Source organism: Talpa europaea (genome assembly GCF_964194135.1).
Source record: "Talpa europaea genome assembly, chromosome: 8".
NCBI classification, from domain to species: domain Eukaryota; kingdom Metazoa; phylum Chordata; class Mammalia; order Eulipotyphla; family Talpidae; genus Talpa; species Talpa europaea.
In genome coordinates, this window is record NC_140075.1 from 97934298 (window position 1) to 97960161 (window position 25864).

General features: G+C 42.3%; 1 protein-coding gene across 8 annotated transcripts in view; it reads left to right on the plus strand.

The window, feature by feature from the left end:
• The window catches only part of SIPA1L1 (signal induced proliferation associated 1 like 1), a gene marked incomplete at its 5' end in the record, with an annotated part of 130417 nt that overhangs the window by 59230 nt on the left and 45323 nt on the right, over positions 1-25864 (plus strand). For 7 of the 8 annotated variants that reach the window (XM_084241188.1, XM_084241189.1, XM_084241191.1 and 4 more), the window contains 3 exons: positions 7458-8031; positions 8653-8927; positions 17803-18072. In XM_084241188.1, coding sequence (XP_084097314.1) covers positions 7458-8031; positions 8653-8927; positions 17803-18072 — 1119 coding nt within the window. The remainder of the gene's footprint in view (positions 1-7457; positions 8032-8652; positions 8928-17802; positions 18073-25864) is intronic. The other variant, XM_084241195.1, reaches the window with a different exon arrangement.

The window sequence follows — 25864 nt, forward strand, 5'->3', positions numbered from 1 at the left end:
GAAAAAATAAGTATAGAAGATTTGACTATATAATTGAGAAGGATAACTATTTGCCTTTAGAAAATACCCCCCAAAGAGTTGAGATATGCTATTTGGGGGATTTATGCAAAGTATTTGATATTGCTCTGTAGCAAGAAAGTGTTAAACCCTTTTTGAATGTGCACCAGGAAGTTTAAAGAGCTCAAAGCTATGTGGTTTCTTTTAAACAGAGATTCTTCTTTAAAAGCCTTTGTTTTAATGCTGTCTAGTGAAATATAATGAATGTCAAATATTAATTTGGGGTTTTCTACTACTCATCTTTAAAACTAGGATGATAAGTAAAATTAATTTTTAAACAATTTTGACCCAATAATTCATCTCTCATTTCCAAATATTACTATTTCAACATGAAATATTAAATTCACAAAATTAGTGAGATATGTCACATATTTTTTAAGACTTTGAAATCTGGAGTGCATTTGAGCTTTACAGCTCATTTTAATTAGGATGCTCAATTTTTACTGGAAACAATCTGTATTTAGATTCCATTTAATTTGTGATTGAACAAGTGGATTCATTTACTCAGATTATTTCAAATGCACTCTAAAAAGTGCAAATTGGTATGGTATGAGTCACATACCAATTTTTAATTTTAATACACTTTAATATGCCTCGATCATACCAGCCACATTTTGAGTGCCCAGCAGCCTCATGTGGCCAGCGGAGGTCCAAACAGACTAATGAGGACAAGTGTCTTCAGTTTCTAAGGCACTTTGCTATATAAGCAGATAAAGGAAGGCTGTTTTATTCTTGTCACAACCCCCCCTGAAAATCTTGATTTTTTGTTCTTTCTCATTTTTATCTGTCATCTTCTTAACCCAGCCATGTGATGCCGGGAGTCTCTGCATCAGGACAGAGTCAGTTGCGCTCAGGACACCTGGTTAATCTAAAGTTAAAATATGACTATTAAATGAATTAAATTGAATTAATTTAAGCAAATATAATTGCTAACCTTGTCCGAAGACCCAGTGCAGTCCTTTGAAGTATGAAGTTTGGCCTTTTGTCATTTCCAGCAAATACACTGGATTGAAACATCACTAAAAGAGATCACAAGAAACTCAAGTAGTGATCTTTCTTTCCCCTTTGTAAACTTTGGGGACATTAACTTTTCTCCCTCTTTCTCAAAATGAGGTGACATGTTTCCTGGGGTAGGTGGTGATGTCAGGAGATGTGGAAGACCCAGAATAGGGACACCTCATGTATTCTTTAATGCTTGGGGAAAAGGGGTGTGAAGGGCTTATTTTCACATAAAAATAAATGTATTGTGAAGTAGAGCAGAAAAATTTGTATCCATTTTAAGATTAAAAGTGGGTTTCAAAGAATTTCCATACCTATGGTTTGATTATACCCAGCCACTCTCCAGACTACTACAGATAAAAATTTATAGGCCTTTTTTCATTAGAGGTACGTTGGCGGAAAAGTTTAGAGATATATTGATTTATACTAATTTTAATTGTCTAATTTAACTTTATTCCTAAGTGGTGTAGGTAAGCCAATCCAAGTCCTTTTTATTATCTAAATTCTCTTGTTCCCAATTTTCTCCACTCTGCCACTCACCTTTATTAATTGACATCTGCTTGGTGCTTGGACTGTGGAAAATGCAAAAATTGATTGCTAAAGGAGCTTTTTTGCTGTAAGGAGGTAGAGAAGTGTGGGGGTCAGTGTATATGGAGGCCATAAGGAATGTGTATTTTCAAGCATAGCTGGGTGGGATTCAGTGGAAAAAAGATGTACTTGCAGGAATGATGGATGGTGCATATAAGAGGACAGAGACGATGAGAGGTGAAGTGCAGTGAGAAGCCTGCTGCTGTAGGGAAGTTGCTCAGGAGTCAGGGGCTTGGAATACTAGTCTCTCAGAGTAATGTAGTATAGATAGAGTTGTAGGAAAATTTACCCGGTGTCACCATTCAAGGTAATTTATACACAAAAAATGTGGAGGTATTACTGCTATCCCTTTATTTTTCTCCACTTCTTTACTGCATTTATCATCTTTGAGCTGGGTATCATTCTAGGCCTGAGGTACAACAGGGAAAGGAAGAAAAATCACCAATGCCATGCAGAGATGAGACCCTGCAATATAGCTCCCGGGGGACTAGAAAGTTGATACAGGGATACCTCACTAAACTAGTTCCAGAGGCCGCTTAACCCTGAATAGTAAGCACAGCCAAGAGTTCAGGAGTCAGTCACTGAGTCTGTGAACTACAGCTTATGCCCTTACCTGATAAGAGAACCCTTTGATCTCCCTTACTCTTTTTGTTCATTACGATCTAATTTTCCAGCCCTACTTGGTAGAGCAAATTAGAATTCACAAGTCAAAAAGATGAAGTAGCTGTTTAGTGGCAAGGATGGACCGAAAACATCAGTAAGGGATACTGATCAGGGAGATGTAGAAAAGCTGTTCCATCAAAGAGACAATTTCAATAAACCTAACAGTCTGGGGTCATTTGAAATGAGGGCAAACAACCAAATATATTTAACCCATCCTGTAAAAACACAGTGTAAACTTTTCCCACCATTTTTAAACAGTGATTGAATTAATAGATCTAAGTATTGGTCATCAAAAGCTTCAAATAATTACAAAAAAGAGAAAAATGTGTGTGTTTCGTAATGGAAGAACACAGCCGCCCTCCACCATGAATTAATCTTGTCTCTTCCTCCCCAAATTGAATCTGAATCTGATCACCCTGCTCTATAACAACACCTCTAGACAAGCCAATTTACAAGACAGACAAGACAGAACAACTTCTTTGTAGTCAGCAAAATCCAGACTCTGGACAACTCTATGTGTCAGACAGCCCAGTTCAACAAAAAATTGCAAAACATAAATGAGAGAATGAGGGAAGGGGCGAAGAATTAACAAGGAAAAAAAAAGTTCAAGATAAAATTAATTAATTGCAATATGTGGACTTTATTTGTATTCCATTCAGATCCAAAAATCTGTAGAAACCCTTAGGCTATGTAATTGGAAATTGAAATGTTGACTTACTGTGGGATGAAATTATAGAATGATTGTTAATTTTCAAACTAGTAATAAGTGGTTATAATAATGACTCCAAGTCTTCAAAACAAATGTCAAACTGTAGTCAGTAACTGTCTCAGAACATGGAAATGTACAGTACTCCTCTCAGAAAGATTTTCACATTCAGTGGTTAAAATACAGTAAATGCTGAAAGGAGTTAGTATGATGTAGTGCAAAAAGCACTTGGAATCAGACCAGATTATTAAACCTCTCAGATCATAAATTTCCCTTTCTGTGCACTGAAGGTTGCTTGACATCTACTTAAAATCCCATCAGTAAAGTATCCAGCGTAGGCGGGAAGTGTGGTGTGTGCACTGGGAATGTCTGTGCACTTCTGTCTGATAACAAATAAATACGTCCACTTCAGCTAGAAAGACAAAAATCAAAGTGGGTCAGATGGTAGAGATGTGTTTCAGAAAGTCTGTTCTAAGCCATAATGAATCAGCATCCCTATTGTCCATTGTAGCTGACCTTTCGAAGACAAAAAACCTGAATGTCATTCTTCTTTGCTTAAAACCATTTAAGGAAACATTCAGACTCCCTCTCATAACCCTCTGCGTGAGTTCCTTCAAGTCTGGCATGGCCTGACTCTCAGCCTCCACTGGCTCCTCTGCCAGTCCTCCCCCGGCCCCACCTTACTCTCAAGCCATGTGGAGACACTCACAACTGCAGGACAAACTGTGCTCCACCCTTTCTCGTCCCACTGTTGCTCTCTGTGAGCAGAGTGCTGCTTACACGCACCCCTGCCCTCCCTACCCTCCCTCGTCTGATGAGATCCTGTTTCTCTTTGGAGTGCTCCCCTGGACATATCTAGAAAAAGTGCTTTCCTGTGTTTCTGTTTATACCAGACAACTTTCAGGACAATATTCTAACTCCTGTATGTAACCTCCACCAGATTTTGAGTTTCTGCAGGCTTGACCCTGTTAGGTTTCATCCTTCATCTTTCCTGTCCTTAGCCCAGGTCTCATTCTTGAAAAGTTTCCCAAGCTGACAGTCCAATCAAAGCTCCAAGAGCGGACATTCCTGTCCTGTTCCTTCGGAATTTTGTATTGAGACTTGTTTACTGCCGTTTTCATTGTGCTTCAGAGGTTCAAGTGTCTTATTCTTCTAATGGTTTTTCCCACTGGGATTTCTGTTCCCATGTCTCTGGAACATTCCCATGTGTCAATTTGAAATTGGCTTTGGGGTATCAAGACCTGCATCCAAGCAAATGCCAGCAAATGTTACAAGGCCAAAACCTTCTAGAAACAGCATAATGGTCATCTCTTTGGTCATGTGACTTTTATGGCTGGTCCCTCTATCAAGAGGGGAAGGGTTAAAAACATTCCCTCACAGACATTGAGTGTGGTCTGGTCACAGTGCACCCTGTTGGCCTCCCAGAAGCTCAGATTCCAGTCCCAGTACTCTGACAGAACTGCAAATCATCTCAGTCTGCTTCCTGGAGATGTGAAGAATTTGTACCAGCACTTCAGACAGAGATTCAAGATAGGTCAGAAGACAAAATTTAAAAAAAGGACACTTTCCTGATCCTTCCATCATATTCAGAGGTTTTGGAGAGAACATATTTTTATGTCAAAATGAACACATTCTTCAGTAGATTGCAAACTGGAGATGAATTTTAAGAGGAAACTCAAGATTTTGTTGGCAGAGTTAGAGGAACACTGAATTCTCCAAGTTCCCTTGCAGTGCTAACTTTCCAGCCACTGAACTTCTGTCTGGCTTTTGTCTAGATAACCCCTTAAATAGAACTATCCAGTCCTTGACAGTGCTGGGTAAATAAGGCATGGCTATAATTTTAAAGAATATATTATTTCTTGTATTTCATGCAAAGCTAACGTAAGTGTGACAAAGCAGGGGTCCTTTGAAAATCTTCCTTTAAAAATAGCAAGGACCATTTATATTTATAATTAATACATCTCAAGTTTCAATGTATAGCAAATAAAAATTCTGGAAAGGGTTTTATTCTTATGGAGGGGAAAGAAAATATTCTTTTTACCTAGCTTAAAACAGACCTTATTATCAAGAGTTCAGAATTCGTGGCATCTAAATTAATGAGCTTTTAACCTTGTAGAAAACCTTGAACATCAGATTTACCCAAAACAAAACCCTTTATTTGAAAAGAGCATTCTAGGGTATCATCTTCCTCATCTTCTTCTCTAAGAATTCTATTTCTAATGATGTGAAGCTGATTTTAGTGTCTGTATCATTTACCTCCCTACCATGATGAATCATTGATAATTATATGTTAAAGATTCAGTTCTTTCACTCATAGTTTGTTCTAGAAACTTCTAATTATTGGTGGGTTTTCAGTATGTTTGTCTAAAGTTCTATCAGTTAATAAATAGATCTGTAGAGAGTCGGTGAGTTTGTGGCAAGTGACTGGATGGTATTCTTATTGACACCCACTAAGTGCTTTCCTCTCCTTATTTAAAATAAAATCACAGTTGTTTCTTGAGAAAAAATAATGATTTAAAGGGAATAAAAAGGGAAGAAATTATCAATTTAAAAAACGAAAGTAATATTTCTGGATCCTTTGAGTATACATCTTAGAAAATCGAGCATATTTAATATTAGCATCTTTTGCTTACTTAAAAAAAAATCAAATTTAAATTATATCACTGTTTGCCTCCCTGGTGGCCTAGGGGTTAAGTCTCAGCACTATCACCGCAACAGCCTGAGTTCGATCCCCGGCCAGGGAGCTAACCCACATGTTGCAGCAGACCTCTTCTGTCTAACCCACTGTTCCCCTTGGCAGTGTATTTTCAGTAAATCCACCTGCTGTGCTCCCCATTCTGTCTCTGGTGAATCCTCTCACTCCCTGCACCTCTGATCTACACCCTGGTTCTTGTATACAAAAATAAATAAATAAGATCTTTTTTAAAAATCATAATTTTTATCACTGGAGCAAGAAAATTCACAATAGACAAGAAAAATTGTCTTTCTAATACTAGTATAATTAGGATGTAATGCATATGGAAGTTTCTGTGAATTCCCTAGAAAATAGTGTCGCTTGCCTCCTTTGTGAGGCAGTGACCTAGGTAGTCTTGCTTTTTTTTTTTTTTTCCTTCCAATGAATTTCTGCAAAGAAATATATAGGCCATTCCATGGCATCCTCTGACAAAATACATAATTTTCTCTTGAGGTTCCTGATTTTTATTTATTTATCCTATTTTCACAAGAAATAATCATTTTCTAAAAGGTTAAGCTGAGAATCTTAAAGCAAACCCTTCATTGAATGAAGACAAAATAATGAACCAGAGCTCTTCAATTTAATTTGAAAGATGCACACTCTGATTTTGTCCTTTCCATTCTGGGAGTTGAGGAGAAATGGCTTTTGTACTGCTCCCCTAGTTCTTCATATAATTGTGTGTTGACTCATTTTAAATTAATAGATAATTTGAAAAGAAGGATATTTGATCTGTTGGAGCCATCATTTCAAACTTTGCTGAGGTCCTTGAATGAGATCTTGGAATTTGATATAAGACACACAACCTCTCTGCTTCCATTTAACTTCTATTGCTGCTGCTATTCTTTTTTGCGAAACAATTTTTTTTTCCTTATGAAAATTGGGTCTTATCTTAGGCCCAATTTTAGTGATACATTTGCAGAAGGAGTGACTGGAACAGGCTTCCTGAAATTTGTTTTGCTCGAAGGAGGAATGGGAAAAGAAAACCATTTCATCAGAAATGAATTGTCAGATTCAAATGTCAAAACTAAAGAATTTGGACCAAATAACAGTTCTATTAAAAATATGATTTTTAAAGCACTATCACTATTACCATAAAGATCAGAATCATTTTTTTACTTGCTCAAATTCCCGTTTTCATTTTAAAATTGTTTTTGATCTAACGCATAATGTCCAACATACAAGTAAACAAATAGTATTTAATTTTTTTAAAGTTTAACCCATTTCTCTTATCTCATCTATCTTTGAGTACTTTCGCCTTTAGTTGACTGCCTGTGGGCTTCATATCGAAAAGGGAGACCACATTTGTCTTACAGGCTCTATGCTTGTTGTGATAGGTTATGTGATTGTCATCTTTCTTGAAAATAATCAGTGGGTATCTGAAGTATTCATTTTGCAGAATATTACGTAAACTTTTTTTTTTCATGATATTATAATTGGTTTACTGTTTGTCAGTAAAAAGAACATTTTTACTTTAAGCTTTTGGGATATTTCGGCTTGGGAAAAAATTGATATTCTATAACTCCTAAATGTGGTTGAGTGAAAAATTACATTTATGTTAGACAGAAATGTGTGTAGTCTCTCGTGGGAAAGTGAGCACTTTTTTTATCTCAAGTACATTTTTGTCTCTAATTTTACTTCATTTATTATTTTATTCTGCTGTGGGATTGAGAAATACTGACATGCTTTTTCTCTCTGATCTTTGTCTCTCAGTGTGGCTGTCACCAGGTCCAGAGATGTACCTTCCTTTGGACCTCCCATCCCCAAAGGAGTCACTTTCCCTAAGTCAAACGTGTTCAGGGACTTTCTTTTGGCAAAAGTCATTAATGCAGAAAACGCTGCTCATAAATCAGAAAAGTTCCGGGCCATGGCAACACGGACCCGCCAGGAGTACCTGAAAGATCTGGCTGAAAAGAATGTCACCAACACCCCTATCGACCCTTCTGGCAAGTTCCCTTTCATCTCTCTGGCCTCCAAGAAGAAGGAAAAGTCTAAGCCCTATCCAGGAGCCGAGCTTAGCAGCATGGGGGCCATCGTGTGGACGATCCGAGCCAAAGACTACAACAAGGCTATGGAAATAGACTGCCTATTGGGGGTGTCCAATGAGTTCATCGTTCTCATCGAGCAAGAAACTAAGAGTGTGGTTTTCAACTGTTCCTGCAGAGATGTGATTGGGTGGACTTCAACTGACACCAGCCTCAAAATCTTCTACGAGCGAGGAGAGTGTGTTTCCGTGGAGAGTTTCATTAGCAGTGAGGACATCAAGGAGATCGTGAAAAGGTTGCAGGTGAGCCTCTTTTCGCTTGCCTCCATGCAATTTCCCTTTCATAAAGCTTTCGCTACAGACAAGTGTCAAGTTATTGAAGTTTGTACTGTTTTATTAGTTCCTCTGAAAACCCCTCTTGATAATGTGAAGCACACTTATTTCCCTTCATTTTTCAGAAAGGAAAGTAGTAGGACAAATGGGGAAAGACACATTTATGGTGTGTTTGTGTTGGAAATCCGTCTGCATGTGACTTGAGCCTACTGCCTCTGTGACTGATGATGGAGCCCAGCCAATCTCCTTGAGTCGTTGAAATGAATTGTTTGATAGAGTATCTGCTGCCTTGAAGTTTTAAGGGTGAAATGAGGAGCAGAAGTGTCTCTGTTAGCTGCCAGCTCCCTACTGTAGGTCTCTGTTAGAGGTTTCTTTGTAACTTCACTGAAGCCATTGAGCTCATTGGATGGGACAAGTATGTTCTTTTTGCCTACTGAACAGAGATTAATGAAGGGAAAACAACCAGACTCCCCTTCCGCTGACAGTAGGGCATTTAGAAATAAGCCTGTTTACAATGTTTTTTCCAGTTCCACGTCAACCACTTAATACTTTGCTACATCAAATCATGATATCTTTTGTTTCCTGGTCTAGTTTGTGTCAAAAGGTTGTGAGTCGGTGGAGATGACTCTGCGGAGGAATGGGCTAGGGCAGCTTGGCTTCCATGTTAACTACGAGGGCATCGTGGCGGATGTGGAGCCCTACGGCTATGCCTGGCAAGCAGGGCTGAGGCAGGGCAGCCGGCTGGTGGAGATCTGCAAGGTGGCAGTGGCCACCCTGAGCCATGAGCAGATGATCGACCTCCTGAGAACATCTGTCACAGTGAAGGTCGTCATTATCCCCCCGCATGAGGACTGCACCCCTCGGAGGTAGGTCTGAGTTGGCAGCTGTGAGCCCGGGAGTCCCGTGCCGGGTGTATGGAGCAGGGAGACCATCTCTTGCTGGCTGGCGGGAAGGGTGTTGTGAAGAACTCTAGCTTACGTGCAGTGCTGAAAGTTCCATCCATGGAAAATCTGACTCAAGACACGGTTCCCTTTTAACATGTGGCAACAACAGCTGGGAAGAATGACTAACTTGGACCCTTCCCAGGACTTACATCTTTGGATTTATAAAGTTGTCTTTACAGAGAGAGAAGTCTGGTGATGCCCATCTTAAACATCTTGCACTGGTAGCTGGGAACATTGTACCCTTAACTCAGCACTGAGCATTGTCAGATGTTTTTCTTTCATGTTCCATGACACTCCTGCCCTCTGCCTCTCCCATTTGTACCCATGCTGTCCAAAACCCAAAGTACTGTTTTGACTCCGCTGTCTCAGCCTGGAGGACTGAACATGTCTTCCCTAAGCTTTTTCCTAATTGGCTTCAAATGAGCTGGACCAGCTCATGATGCTTTGGCAGGTGGGTACCCAGCCTTTCCCCAAAGGCCAGCCCAGGAGTTCCTGGCTCCTTCCAGCTATGGCCAGCTGGCAGTGTTGTTGAAAATTTAATTTCTCTGTCTCTGGGGAGGTTTCTTGATGGAACAAATTTAATCAACTATTTCTTTTCTCCTTTCGGCATGCATACACTATTTTGGTTAGTTTTTTGGTTTTTTTTTTTGGGGGGGGGTTTAGTGTTAATTTGCTTTGAACCCATTATCTTCTAAGAATTTCTCTTAAGCTTTGACAATTAATTTGTGGATTTTTTAAAACCAAGACAATATTCTTGTTTGAGGTTTCCTTCCCCCCCCAAAAAATGACCAGAAATAGATGAACCATTTGGATGGGCAGTTCATGACTTCTAAAAACTGAGCAGCAAAGAGCATCTAAATATGCTTCAGTTCTTCAGACAAAATGTTGCAGGACCAGACTGTGCTCAGGATAGCATTTCTTAAAACTGCTTGTCCCTTTTGCACAGCCTCGAGGTGTGTGCTGGTGTCAGGGTGTGGGGAAAGCCCTGTGACTCTGGTAGTTGTAAGAATTGCTCCATGTTAGATCACTTGGATTTTCCTGGAAACCAAAAGGCACATCCCGAACTTTTTCTTTCAGCTCTTTTGGGAGTAGTGTGGATATATTCTGAAGCTGTCTTACACATATACCTTGCGTTAATTCACCAGCCCTTTTCTGGTTTCCTCAACATGTCATTAGTGTTAAGCATTTTGCTAAACTGGGATTCGAGAATGACTCTCGAGGTGGATTAGAAAGGCAGCTGGGCTCTAGAAAACTTAAATAAGGGACCAGGAAAATGAATAACTATAAGAAAGTGAAAATCAAAATCAACAAAAAACTATGAACCAGAGACACTTTTTGGGGGGTGGGGGGCGGGAGGGGAGGGATTGAGGTCAGAATGGGGGGGGTTGCAATTGTATGGGGAATATAAAAATAAAATGTATTATTTAAAAAAAATAAATAAAGTGATACTTCCAAGGGGAAAAAAAAAAGAAAGAAAGGCAGCTGGGCTCTTATGACATTCTCCAGCTGCCCTGTGCGCCAACTCTTATCTGTCTGTCTGTCTTCAGACCTTTGGCCTCTCCTTCAGATTGTCTGTTTCATTGCTTCTAAACAGGCAGCTAGACACCAGAGGAGATAACCACGCTTTGTAACTTGTCAACCTCAGTTAACACAGTACAGAGTTGTATACACCAATCTGAAGACGATTTACTCAGAATGAAGCCTCTAGATCCTGTGACACCATCTCATCAACTCGCAGCTCTTCTTCCTTGTCCCTAGTTTCCCAGGTTGATCTGCAGGAGAGGCGAGGGAGATGGTGAGTCTGAGGAAATAGGACAGAACGGGCAGCTTTACTGGCATTGAACTGTGAATAGTTGTTGCTAGAAAGATGGGTCCTAAGGCCTAAGCATGCATAGATAGACTCATGATAGGAAACAGTGGTCTACGGCCAGGTACTTGACAAGGTATGTCTTCTGTGATACATTGGTAAAAACAACTAACGTTTGCTGAGTTACTTATTTTAATGTGCCTGGTTCTGGAAAAAGCGTTTTTATTTGAATTATTGCATATAATCCTTATAACAGTTCTATGAAGTAATTTATTTATATTACTCCTATTTGAGAAGCCAAGACCCAGAAAGTTTAGTAGCTTCCCAAGCTCATCTGGCAAATTTAGGTCTAACCTCAGAATCCCAAGCTCTTAACTGCTATCGCATATGCTTGGGGCACAAATCCTTTCCTAAATACCAGCGTAAGCAAGGATATGCTGGAAAACTGGCTTTCTTTGGGGGTAAGAACCTTGATCTATGGTATTTGCTGATTCCCATGGTGTAAGTCCTCCCACCATGGCCAACTTCAGGCTGCCAACACCATCGCTGCACGCTGAGCTGCGACAGGTGCTCCTAGTTCACTACTGCGAGGCAGAGCCTGCCCAGCTCCTGCACACCCTCAGAAAATGAGCCGTTATTTGTCTTCATCTCCCAATGCCACTTGTGAGACACTCGACAGCATCCTCTCCTCAGCGGCAGAGCTGGCAGTGACATGACTGCAGGGTGTTAGGAAATAGGGTGGCAGGCTAGGCTGGGATGGAGGATCAGTACCCCATGTAGCTGTGCAGCTCCAGAGACAGTCTGCCCCCTCCACTGCAGTTTCCATCCAGAGAGACGCAGCAGAGAGGTGAGAAATACGCCGTTGAGGCCTGTGGAGGACTGAAGGCCCCACTCTGTCCTTCCCTCCCTTAGAAACGACTTCAAAGGAACAGTTGAAGCATTAACACCTTGCTACAGTTTTCAACTAAATAAGATAATGCTCTTCTGTCATTTTTCCCTTCTCCTCCGCACTTCACACTCCCACTGCTGTTTTCCTAGCAACTAATTACTTTATTCTTTGACTAGTCACTCTCCTCTCTGTCAGCTATTACTGCGGATCCAGCGCCTGGCAGCACAGCTTCCTGCAGCAGCTGCCCCACTGCCCTCAGCCCCCGGTCTCAGGGATGCCAGGACCCCCAGGCACAGGCATGGTGACCTATGTAATCACAGACACCCGTGGGGCTGTGTGTCCTCGTGGCAGAGTCACTGGTTTTGAAAAGGCAGGTTTTTGTGTCTTTTTTACAGAAAACCTAGTTTAACAACAACAAAACAGGGCTTTAAGAGTAAACATAAAATAGGATTCTTTCCCTGTCCTTCTGAAATAAGCAGACCCCTCTATAAATTGCTTTCAGGCTAAAATCTTTTAAAGTGAAGAATGGAGAGTAAGGCAGAATTCCTCCTATGGGCAGAGCTTTTATAAAATCTTGGGTGGCAGCTTCATGTCCATGAAAACAATGGGGAGACTGAGGCTTAACAAGAGTCAGTGCAAACCAGGTAGAGTGACAGCAATATGGGAGCAGTCCCAGCAGGAGCAAGGGTGTTGCTCGCCTGCAGACTCTCTGGAAGGTTCCCTGCAGGGAGGGAGATGCCAAGCTGTGGGAGGGGCCCCTCACCCACCATCCTGATTCAGGAGTATGTGGCCGTTTTAATCTATTGGTATCTATGATCCCTGAGTCACATTCTCTTGGCAAAATGAAAAACACCCAGATAACAGATTTAATTGTGACTTCTGAATGGTTTTGCCTGGGAGTGGGGGACAGTTCTGTTGAGGGCCTACTCTACAGTTTTTAAAGAAAGCATTCATGGACTAAGAAAAAGAGCTAAAAAAAAATAAATAAATAAGTCACATAAAGGGATCAAGTTACCTTTGAAATAAGAATAGGACAAGTATTTTAAAGTACAACAGAGGAGGTAGCTCTAGAATGACTATTGAGATCTGTGGTTCAAATCTCATTGAACAGATCAGGAACTATGATTCAGAGTTGCTCAGTGTTTCTTCCAGGCCAAAGTCACATTGCTTCTTAGGGATTCAGCTGTCCTCAAACCATAACTTTTCTGATTAAAACTCCTGTGTTGTGGTATTCTGCTCTATTCAAAATGTGGCTTAACTGGTTTTCTATCTTTACTTGTTAATGTAGTCTGGGAGGAAAAATTTTCCTTTGCCCTCTGGGTCAGGTCCTTCAGCTGGAAAATAATTAAACTGACACAAGATTAACAGGAGAAAAAGACATTTAATTTCATAGGTATAGAGATTCCATAGGAAAATGGAACTTGTGGAGTGATGGATGCGTGAGGTTTAGACACTTTTTAAACAAATAGCTTTGTGAAGAACTAAGAGGACAAAGATTCAGGCTACTCTACTAATCAACAAAAAAACTAAGAGTTTGTTTCAGAGGCCTTCTACACCCTGAATTTCTTGATAAAGATGTTTCTCTGCCTCCTGATGTGGGGAGGAAGGATGCCTTTCAATGGGCGATTGATTTCCTGCTTTTAGGAGGCAAGAGAGGTCAAGGCAGCATTCCTGCATTGACTGGTCCTCAAGTAACTTTAACTTAAAATAATAAACATGCCATTTCCACACATAGTTGGGGGCTGCCTGCCCTGAGCCCCAACAATATATTAAAGAAAACAGACTATAGGCAATAAGAAATTAAAGCAGAAAGTTAAACAGGTTGAAAAGAGATTAAGGAGATTGACTTTTCTATTTGACACAGGGCTTCAGTGTATGAATATGTGTCACTTTGGGCACTGAAGTTGTCGTTCCTGTTGACCAAAGCTCTTCAAAACTTGCGTTTTCCATATTGTCTTAGCTGTGCACCCTCTTGGAAAACAGTAGTCGCTGTAAGGTGAAGAAGCGTGGGGACCTGGAGTGGAAGTATCTTTACTTGATGACTAAAACAAGACTAACTTGTGAGGAGACTGATTCTATGGGCTCACATTCTGATCTGCCTCTTTCTGGCGGTATTGCCTCCTCATGTGTAAACAGGGGTGATGATGTGCACCTTTAAGGGTGCTGTGGGGAGGCAAATGTAAGGGCTGGTGCATGGTAAGCAGTTGGAGTCATATTTACTCAATGCCAGATTTTACTTGGAATGATTAGTAAATATTTTTTAAACAATAATAACCCTTTTACAAACATTTATGCATGTCATTTCAAGGCTGGCTTTTACATTTGCTTTTCCGTGTACTGTCCTCCTTGATCCCAGGGCAGCTCTCGTCGTTTATAGAGACAGGCAGGGAGCCGAAGCCAGTGTGCACTCAGCAGTGGGGGAGGCTGAGGGCTGGATCTATGTGCTTGTGCTGTTCACTCCTGGTAAATGAATCCTTCTCCCTGCTCAGGCTTTACCATCCTTCTTGCTGTCATCCTAGAGTATGCACAAGGTTTCTAGTTACGGGTAATGTGTGTGGAGTTGAAGTGTAGCCTACAGAGAAGACAAAAACCGTTGACTGATGAGATCTTTTAACCAGTTTTAGTAAAATTTTATGTCACTTAAAAGACCACTTCAGGGCTTACCCTGGTGGTGCAGGTGGTTGAACGCAGTGCTGTGAAGCTGTCCGCAGCCTCTGCAGCGCGGGTTCTATCCCAGCCAGGAGGTGAGGGTCCCACATGGCGCGGCAGACCTCTCCTGTCATGCCCGCTGCTCCCCTCAGCAGTGTATTTCTGTTGGTCTGCGTCTGCCTGTTCTGTTCCCCACTCTGTCTCTGGTGAATCTTCTCACCCTCCCGCATCTGGTCGGTGCCCCGGTTCTTGCATGCATAAATAAATAAAACTTTAAAAAAAAAAAAAAAAGACCACTTCAGGAGAAACTTTAGCTATCACCAGTTCCAAATCTTTCATTTTTCAAAGAAACTAAGACTCAAAAGATGAAAGCACCTGTCTGTCTGATAAGGATACCATAATTTCAGGTTTTCAGCCCCAGTCTTCCAGCCAGGAATGGATGCCAGGCTGCAGTGGCAGTGCTGAGCCCAAGACACTAGACCACCATGGGCTGGTTTCTAAGGAAGCCACAGCAGGAACTTCACTGACTCTCAGGCGAGCAAACAAGCGTAAAGAGGCAAATTTGTTTAGAGAGACAGATGTAAGGAGAAGTTTATTAAGGAGAAAGGGAACAAAAATAAAGTGGGACTCGTAGGCCGGTGGAACCAGGCCAGGGAAGGACAAGGAGGGAGTCGTGCCTCAGGGATATACACCTTCCTCCCCAATTATTCTAAAGCCCCCTCAGTCTCTTTGTGATTGGTTGGTTCTGGGTGGTCTCACTTGCTCTGTCTTCATAACTCTGTGCCCAGAATTACATCTTGCTTCACAGCTCTTATCTTAGAGTCCTTTTTTTATTGCCCTTGTCCAAGAATGTCCTGCTGCTCCTAGTAAGGGGGTGTTTGATTAGCCCCCTTTGGAATTTGTTGCCCTCATCTCTGGAGTCTTCCTTATTCCTCTGAGGTTTTTCCTATATGACCCTTGCCCTATATCCGCTTGCCCTATGACTTAATACTATGTTATCGTCGTTTCTCTTGACATTATTTTTTACAGGGTTGCAAGATGGACTTAAAGCAGCCTATGAAGGTACATGTGTAGATACCACAAAATTAAAACTCAGGAAATATGTGTGCCTGGCCTGGGTAGGGGTGGGGAATGGGGGAGTGAAAGTTAAACACCGCCACGGTGAAAACTTCTGGATACTGCCCCAAACACATGATCTGAGCGTGGTCTGTGCATGGGTTAGTTGCTGGCAGCCCACTCAAAGGGGCGCAATTGATATGACCCATCGAGTATACTAGTTAAAAACAGACCTTTGCTGAATAGAAACCAACCTAGTCCTGATGCTGAGGTGGAGTCAGAATTTCCCATGGATGATTGAGAGCTTCTATTAATATTCCTTTGGCAAGGGACAACATTCTCACATTATACTTACAGATCCAGACACTAAGTGCTATATATCTTATTTTGTCAGAAATGAAAGACTTTAAACATATTGCAGTAATGCCTCCATTAACAATCAAAGAAGTGTCATAATGGCATCTTTTTTGTCGGTGGTATCAGAATCAAAGCTCAATATTATATTAAAGCCCAAAGTAATGCTTGTTCTTGTCACAGTAAATGGTTTATGGCATAAGAAGTTATTAACTGTTTAAACGTAATGTCAAATGTGCCACAAAGCTCTGTTGTACAAACTGTGGATCATAACTCTCGAATAGATCATGACATCACTTTAAGAGGTTGCCCTCCCTGTATTTTTTCTTTCGAATGAAATGGATTAACAGAGAATATAGTCGAATGGAAGCTGTCAGAGGAAGGCTATGTGTGTTTGTGGTTACACTGTTATTACTGTGTAGAATGTATCTATAACTGGGCCTGTGGTCCAGAGTTAGAAGCCATTACCATTTAAGGCATAAAGGACAGTCTGGGCCAGAGTGGCTGATAAGGTGATCTGGGATTTCAGGAGCTGGGGAGGGGTGAGCATATTCCAAGAAGAGATGCTCAGGCTACAAGTGAGCAGGACCAGGACTCAGCAAATATGCACCTGCACTCCAGAAGCTGCATTCTCTAAAACCTGTGGCTTTCTGGAGACCTGGGGAAGGATACATTATGGGGTACACTTGAAATGTCAGGGGTCAACCTGGGACATAGTTTAGATCATGAAAGAGTGGCATCTCCCATTGTGCACATTCTCCCACCAACATAACCCCGCCCCCAGACAACATCAGGCCTTGGACACCATGGCTCTCTGGTGCTGTCCAGTACAGGAGCCATGTGTGGCTGCAGCACCTTTAATTCAAAGTGACGCGTGCTCTAAGTAAAAAATACAGCCATGTTGAGAACATAAAGTACTACATTAATCATTGCTTAAATGTTGATTTGATTATATATCAAAATGATAGCATGTTGGCTATATTGGATTAAATAGAATGTTTTGTTAAATTAATTTCACCTGTGATTTTACTTTGGTAATCTGGCTACTGAAAATTTTTCAATTACACAAGCAACTTACATTTATTCCTGTTTGGCGGTGCTGGTTTGGCCTTATGTTACCACCAGACAGCCTCTGCAAGGAATAGTTCATGATTACTCTTAACCCTGCTTTTCAATCCTTGAAATTCTTTTAGGAAGAGTTTTTTATTTCACTTAGTGTTAAAATTCAATTGCACGTTTGAGTCAATGTGTTAGTGGGAATTAAGTTTTTTTCAGTAATCTGTCTATCAGTCAAGTCAGTAATTGAATCTTCCTTGGTGGTTTGGGTAAAGAGAATGGAATATGGATTCCATGTTTCCTAAGGCTTGGGGGCTGGAATAGCGGCACAAAAAGAGGCTAAAACAACAGGAGACATTTGTGCTGCCATTGATTTCACTCAGGATGCTCCCTGGGGACAGCCCTGCTGTGGGAGAGTCTAGCTTGGAGAAAAAATTAATAAGCCTGATTTCAGATTATGCTTTGTTCCCTGGTGATTTCATAATTGCAGAATTTCTGTAATTGGCCTTTTTTTCCCCTCCTCCTGAGCTAAATTTGGCTTTTAGTTTGGATTTCAAGATTTTTTCCCACTTCATTTTTTGACTATCAGGATCCCAACATTTAAAACTGTACACCTTTTATATGCCTGGTCATAATAATGAAGGGTTTGAATGCTGCCTGCTTGTAGGGGCCCCGCCTTAGGTCTATCCAATGTTGTGCCATCTTCCTCCCTCGTGTCTCAGCACTGGCTGCGTCCACCAGGATGACCACAGGTCTCATCGTTCTATGAAGACTCCACATCTCAGACTCAACAGTTGGGATTGAACAAAGGATACTTCCTGGGGTTCTGGCTTTGAAAGGAAAATAATTGCAAGGCCCGTTGATTGAAAGATGTTTTGAGACAGAAAAGTGTTTGATCTGTTTTAACTGTTAATGGGAAGCAGTGTGGTTCCACCAACAAGTAAAAGCAATATTAACTTTTCTTCTCTCTGTGCCCTCACTCCTAGGAGCTGCTCAGAAACCTACCGCATGCCAGTGATGGAGTACAAAATGAACGAAGGAGTTTCCTATGAATTCAAGTTTCCCTTCCGAAATAACAACAAGTGGCAGAGGAATGCCAGCAAGGGGACTCATTCCCCTCAAGTTCCGTCCCAGGTGCAGAGTCCCATGACCTCCAGGCTGAATGCAGGGAAAGGAGATGGGAAGATGCCTCCTCCAGAAAGAGCTGCCAACATTCCTCGGAGCATTTCCAGCGACGGGCGCCCCCTAGAGAGGCGGTGAGTTCACCCTCAAAGATGACTCTGATTCTCAACCCCAGACCAGCCACACCGGATCTTAGGCACTAGCTTTAGGGCTTCCCAGGTTTTATTAAAATCAAGAATTAAAACAGAGATGCATGCAGTAGGGGATCTCAAAGCATGGTAGCATTCCAAAGCCATAAGAATAAATGAGGCTCGATTCCAGCAAACATTCAGCTCTGCGTAATGGTATTTGTGCTCTGTTCTTTCATTTCCGTGAGGCATCCACAGAAATCCTCACTGCACACTGGGTTACAACTTGGCAGACTGTTTGAGGTGACATTGACCGTATCATCATCTCGGACAGTCTTCATCTTTTTGGAATAAGTGATATGATAGTAGTAACAGAATGCAAGTGTTTGGTTGTGTGTCTGTGTCACTTTGTTAGTAAAGAATTATGAGAAAGGAAAAAGCTAGTATATCACAAACATACTCTCCACTGCTCTGAAAGTTGCAGAAAATAGTAGGTAGGGCAGAACACTCAGCCTTGAGTAAAATAAACCAAAGGCGAAGGATTAAAGGATCCCAGGAAGGAAGAAACCAAGAAACCTTGTTGTTAAATTATAAGTTACAGTGAGTCCCCTCTGAAATGATAACTAGCTCCTCTTTAACAAGGATGCCCTAACAGTTTTGTCTGGAATTCACTCTAAAATGCCACACTTTGAACTAGGATCCAGGCCAAAAAATTAAATTAGATTAAGTATTGTTAAAATGTAAATAGAGGGGCCTCCCTGGTGGCGCAGTGGTTGAGCTCTGGGTTGAGAAGCTGCACGCAGCCTCTGCGGTGCCGGTTCGATCCCCGGCTGCTCCCCGGCCTCCGGAGGAGGGTCCCACATGGCGCGCAGACCTCTCCTGCCGCCCACTGCTCCCCTCAGCAGTGTACTTCGGTCCTTCTGCCTGCTCTGCTCCCTGTTCTGGCTCTGGTGAATTCTCTCACCCTCCTGCACTTCTGACTGTACCCAGTGCATGTATAAACAAAAAAACAAACAAATAAATAAATAAATAAATAAAACATGCCTCTATAAAAAAAAAAAATTAAAATGTAAATAGAAATTGGCTATAAAATCTTAAATAATCCCACTGTTAGTTTAGTTACCCCAAATTATCAACGCTGATAAGGGAGAACATTTAATTCAATAAGCTGCTGGGTGCATAACTAAGAAGAAACCCCTTTTTGTCCGTCTGCTCTCCTTTCCTCCCATCACTTCTGCTTGTCTTGGTCACATCTCAGAATGTTTTTGTGGCCCCCATGTTAGAGAGGCACCAGAAACCCTATTCCTGGGCCTACACCTCTGTTCCAGGAACTGTCCTGTGTAGAAGGAAGGGCCCCTAGGGGAATCCAGGTGTGGCCCTGGTGTACCTGAGTGGCAGGAGCCAGGCCCAGCAAGCACAGGCTGCCAAGGAGGAAGGCCCTGGCTGTGCATCGTCACTGGTTCAGTCTGGGAGAAGAAAGCTGGAGGTTTTCAAAAACCACACGAGGTGTCCTTTAATCTGACTTTTGAGCTGTTGCATAAAACATCATCACGTAACTATTTCAGAAATACCAGAATACCATGTGGATATAGTTTAATAAAAAAGAAATACAAACAAAAAAGCTAACTGTCTTTCTAAAGTTCCTCATTGACCCCTGGAGATTTATGTCCAGAACCTTGCTGTTTATCTCAGTAAAAGATTCCTCTCCCTGAAGTGGCCACCATCCCATCTGCCCTGCTCTCACTTCCATTATTTTTGAGGAGTGAAAACATCCAGAAGATCTCTGAATAAATTCTTTGTTCTCCACATTCCAAACTTGGCTCTCTCTGAGGTGTGTGTTAACTGGAATCCATGATTTGGCCCACATTTTGAAAGATGAGCCTAGGAAAGCATTGTTTACAGAAAGACCTTTTTTCCTTTCCATGCTATTTTCTTTCTCTTCAGAACAATCTTGCTTTTACAAGTGAAATGGTTTTTATATTATTTCTTTATATCCCATGCAATGAAACAGCAGGTTGTAGTTCAATTCCATGTTGAGCTTAATTTTTACAATAGAAACTAAAGCTGAGTGCTGGACATAGTGACCTCCAAAAGCAAAATATTTTTTTGTGGCTAATTATTATCTTAGAATGCATGAAGCTTTTAGTGCTAGAGAATGCATCAGCTCCAATGGAGCTCTTTGAAATTTAGAGGTTTTTTCCTGTGTGTCCATGTGTCTACCTTTCATCTTAACTGCACCCAGCGGAAAGGGAATCTGAGTGAGTACCCCGTGAGGGTAGCCCTGGGGATCTCACACTGGACAGATAAAAGGGACAGAGTGAGGCTACCTATGGTTTGAGGAAAATTTAACCTCCACTCAGTCCCCTTGAAAGCTTGTTAGTTTCAGATCTTCTTCAGGACACTGGACTAGGATTTCACATCTTGCAGTGGAGGGCATAGGTGATTTGTGAGACTCAGCCCCGCATTTTCAGGATATTTTATTTGGGTTATTTGGCTCTTCTTCATTTTGGAATATGTGGGAATTGGATGTCCTTTAATGAAAGCTTAAGAGTTAAGTTTCCTATTCCATAATTTATTATTTTAGGAATACATTATTTGTTTTTAAAATTTTACCTTTGAGTCATAAATGGAAGCAACTACTTGAGAGACTTTTGCTTAGAGTTTCTAACTTACTGAATTTGTATTCTCTATACATTGTGAAGCAAAATAGATGCAGTAGAACAAATAACCCATTTTCCATTGAAATAGAATAAAGTCTAATTCTCTTTGGTTTAAATAGATGCACTTATACTCTCCAGGTGGTCTTTTGAGTACAGAGTTCTACAGTATTTATAAGGGTGATATTTATTAACAGAATTAATATTTATGCAACAAAAATTGTAATAGGATACAATCACTATTTTGGTCTCAAACTTATGGGGTAATATAAGGGGAAAATTGACATAAATGTGATTTTAGCACATTAAACTTAACACCTTACTGTGTTTAGGCATAGTTTGGGATCATTAATGAAACCCTGATCTCTTAATATACTCAGAAAGGTTCAGCCACTTCCAGGACTTTACATAATTGGGCATCTTAGTAGAGAGAAGAAGTACCCTCTCCTTATTTTCTAGGAAGTGTTGCCAGCTGTGTATAAATGTTTGGTGTTGGACTATATTGACCATTGCTACTTTAGAGTTTTCCGGGTGCCATGCTGTCCCTGTTCCTGAGATCGTGGCTCTGAATGCTGGTCATGGGACACTGCTCCTTGCATGCTGGTGGCGGCCTCCCTGTGCCCTCTGTGGGCATCGCTTAGGCAAAATCAGAGCATCGGTCATGTGTCCATTCAGTCTTTGTTTTTAAGGAAATGCTTTTAAATTTATTATCCATTTTCCTTTTCATTTGTTTTATTTTCTTGTGCAAGTTCTACGCCAATCTACACGGTGTCTTTTGCCACTTTCAGACACAATGAGGAGCAGTGACTTTCCCCTTCCTTTGTGTGGAGTGATAGCTATTGTTGGAAGTTGCAGGATTTGTACTTTCCAAATACAGTCTAGCTGGACCACAGTTGTGTGTCCTGATTTGAGGATCCTTAAAAAGTGGAACTTCAGAGCTTCGCTGGGGTCACTCAGCCGCCATTGCCATCAAACTCCATGTTTCTAAAGCTATCAATACTGTTTTCTTGCCTCTCCTTTAAACTCCTATCCCTTGTCTTCCAAAACTTAACTTTTTTCTTTTTGCCATCTCTCTTCATCTCTCTCATCACCTCCAAAATTTTCTGTCCCCTCACAGTTCCTTCCTGATTTTTCTTTTAATCCCACACCTTACAATATCTCTTCATAGTTCTTTCAGTAACCTCACCTGTTTGCCCGCCTCCTGCACATCTGTACCTGCATGTGACGCACCTGTCTCACCCTCACAAATCCAAAGTGATTCAGCCTCACTCCTGCCCTCCTTCACATCTTTCTTCTCCATTGTTCACCACCTTGGGGAGCGGCTTGGCCACCTACCCAAGTGTGTAGCCATAGCGGAGCTGGGATGCATGATCACCTTCCCCTCTCACCTCATCCACACCTCCACATTCTTCAGACAACTAAGCTTCCATCGTGTGTCTCAGTTTTAAAGATTTATTTATTTATGTATACAAGCACTGGGTACAGTCAGAAGCGCGGGAGGGTGAGAGAATTCACCAGAGCAGGGAGCAGAACAGGCAGAAGGACCTAAGTACACTGCTGAGGGGAGCAGCGGTCGGCAGGAGAGGTCTGCTTGCTATGTGGGACCCTCTCCGGCGGCCGGGGATCGAACCGGCGCTGCAGAGGCTGTGGGCAGCTTCGCAACCCAGCACTTAACCGCTGCGCCACCGGGGAGGCCCGTGTTTCTCAGTTTTAAGATTCCTCCCTGTCATTTCACACTAAAATGTTTTTGATCAAAACAGCCTCCAAGTTTGATTTCTGGGCACCTGCTTTTCACTTCCCCTTGCTGCATAGTACACATGGTGCTCTGGTAAAATGGCAGTGATCCTTGGCCAGGCCTTCATCACAGCCTTCTGCGCAGCTTTCAGAGTCTAGTTCCCCTCTCCCTGTGACTTCCCTACCTGGCTCTGTCTTTCGCTTTTCCCCTCCACTCCAGGTGGTAGACCTGCAGATGTCTCTGTTGCCAGGTTTTCTCTGTCGTTGATGCCCTTATAATACTACTTTGCTTGACATGCCCTCCACACCCTGCTTGGAAGCTTAACAACCACCAGAATCTTACACCAAGCCCAAGCCTCACCCTTTCTAAGAAGTCCCTAGAATTTCTCAAAACACCCTCCTCCCTCCTCTACCTTAATTGCCCCTCCTGGGAATGTTCTTGTCACTGAATATCTATTTCCTTTGCTGAATTTAATAACACTTCATTATAATCTGTCCATTTTTTCAGCTTGAGGTATTCTGATTCATCGTCATATCTCAAGGACCAGCCATAGACTCTGGCACCTCAGCAAGCTTGCAACAGTTTTTTTTAAAACTTCATTTTGGTAAATAAGCCAATAAGCAGAAGAACTTGCTGAAAGAAGTGGGAACAGAAGTAAATTAAGTCAGGAAATATAAAATTTTAAAACTTTTTGCGATGAAATAAACTCATCTACATTGTATCATTTCTAAGTGGCCAGTTCTGTGGCAGTTGCACACATTCACATTATTATGTGGCCATCCCCACCATCCATTTTGCAGAATGGTTTCATCTCCCCATGCCGAAACCTTGCCCATGAAGCAACAACTGTGCCCCTTCTTCAGGAGTAAATCAGTTAGGGGAGGGGGAAGATCGAAGCTTCCATGGTTTGCAAGGTCACATATTTAGATTATGGTACAAAGGTGTTTGCTGCTTAAGCATTTGGGAACTGGACTTGGTAGCTTGATCTTGTCTCACCTTCAGGTCCCTTCCTTTACAAACTCCAGAGTGACCCAGCAAGTGAGGATGCTCCAGCCAGGCCCCAACTCAGGCTCTAGAAATCCTCAGTAGTCCTTCCTTGGGCCTCAGAAGTAGCCGTTCTGCACTCGCCTGGCCAGTGTCCCCGGGGCTTCACCCCTGCCCAGCGTTGAGGGCTATAGTGAGACCTGCTGGCAGCTCCTCCAGGTGCCAGGGACTTGGTTTGCATGGGCCTACCTGGGGCCTGTGTGACAGTGGGAAGTTCCTTCCCCTCTACACTGCAGTGTCCCTGGCTGTCAGGTAGGTTACCAGCAGCACAGCGCCTGTCTAGCATTACAGTGACTCCGTATCCAGTCCAAGCCCTGAAGGCTGGCCTGACACATAGTGAGGCTGAGAGAGTGATAGTTGCTGTTTGTCACTGTTGTCATTTGGTAACTGCCTTCCAAACACAGCTGTATGGATGTGAAACCAAGCTAGTTCACACTGGCCACCATAGGGGTACAGGGAGAGCTTGCTAGCCCGGCTGATGAGCCAGTGTCCAGCCGCATCTAGGCTGTTCATGTGGTGGGTCAGTGTGCTCTCAGGAACAGACTGCATGGTCTTCAGTGACAGTGTTTGTGTGACTGGTGACACAGAGGGTGAATTCAGAACACCTGTTGTGCTGAAAACAGCCAGGGTGAGCTGTGCATTTGCAGAAGTTGTAGGAAATTTGGCAAAAAAAAATGTCTGTGCAAGTTAACATGGCCCGTAGAGATATCTTGTAAAAAGCAGTTGGAAGAGCAGTCAGGTGGCTTGTGGTAGCATTCATCTCTGCTTGTCACCAGGATCCAGACACCTGTGTGCACACTGCAGGGGCCCTGCCTTCCTACCCAGCTCAAGGAGCATTCTGTGTGAGGACCACCCGGGAGGCCTGGCTCTTCACAGCATATGGGAGGGTCTAACAGCACCCAAACTGACCCAGGGAAAAGGGCCTTCCTCAACGTGCTCACATCCCACCCTCCAACCCCAACCCCTCACCCCTGCTAAGCACACAAACACTAAACCACAGGGAAGACCTTACCAGAAGCCAGATCTAACATGTGTGCTGTTGCAACCCTCCTCCTCTCAGAGAGGGAAGCAAGAACCATCAGGCCCTGTCTGACAAGGGCACGTCAGCTATGGGAACTATCACTGGGAATTTAAATGAGTCGGGGCGGGGGGTAGGGTTGTAGGCAACTATTCTGATGACTTTATATTTGAAAACACTGTTTTTCTTTAGACATGTTGATTACACAACACATGCAAAAATTTGTGGAAATTAATGATAATTAAGACAAATTAGCTACCTAGACCATCTCCCAACAGCATCAGTGTAAAATATTCCTGTAAGTCTCACTCAGAGCTTGGATAATGAACAGTTTGAATAAAGTCTGCTTCCACTTGTGAAAAATCCCTTGGTCTGATGACAGACTGTGATTTGGATGGCCTGTCATCCAAGTACTTGCTGAGAAAAGTGGGTTTAATTTCCTTTTTACCTGCAGGAACGATGCTGTGAAATAAGGAGATGGGCAGTGTCCTCAGGGCTGGTCAGCAGAGCTGTGTCCATCTCCTCCCTGAGCATGTATGTTTCTGTAGTGCTGGTGGGATGTGTTCTCTAATCCCCCAACCCTTGGCTGGTGACACCTCCACAGGAAGGTGTGGTAGACCTCAAGATGTTCCTGGCCTATTTGCTCTCAACCCACCTCTTTAGGATCTGTAGGTTCTTCTTTAAGGAACATGGGAAGCGAAAGTACATGAAGGGGGTGGAAGGTGTTGACTCAGGCCTGTGACCATGTTTGCAGGCATGTGTAGGCGTTCACCCTCTCCACCAGTCCCCACTCTGGAGAGAATCAGAATCCAGCCTAATAAAGTGTCCTGTCGTTTCCAACCTATTGCTTTTTGCTTGACTTTTCTAGTTCCCATTAAGTTGTAAAGTTGACAGGTGACGATAGCATGCTAAATAGCACAAAATGAAAGTGGGGATGTAGAGATAAGGTTTAGTGCTGTCCTGATCCATGGTCAGCAGTGTGTGCTTATTAAATAATTGATGGGCCTCTTGCAAATGGTTTGGACGTTACTGTAGAAATCAAAATCTCTGAAATCCAGGAGTGTAAGTACGGTTGGAATTCTGTGGACAAGGAAAGTAGGTTGTGTGCTCTTCTCCTACCTCAGGGCAGCGCAAGGAGGGCCAGGGGCTTTTGGAGACCCACTTGATGAAGATATATATGGGTAGCCATCTAAACGGATGCCAGTGTGGTGCACTAACTCCTGACTTCCAGCTTCTACTTCCCTTGTTTTTGTTTATATAATGGGATAGAGAATGAAGTCATTTTATTTTTTCCCAGTCTTTGAATTCCTAGCATGCCCCGGAAACCCACTTCTCACCAAAGGC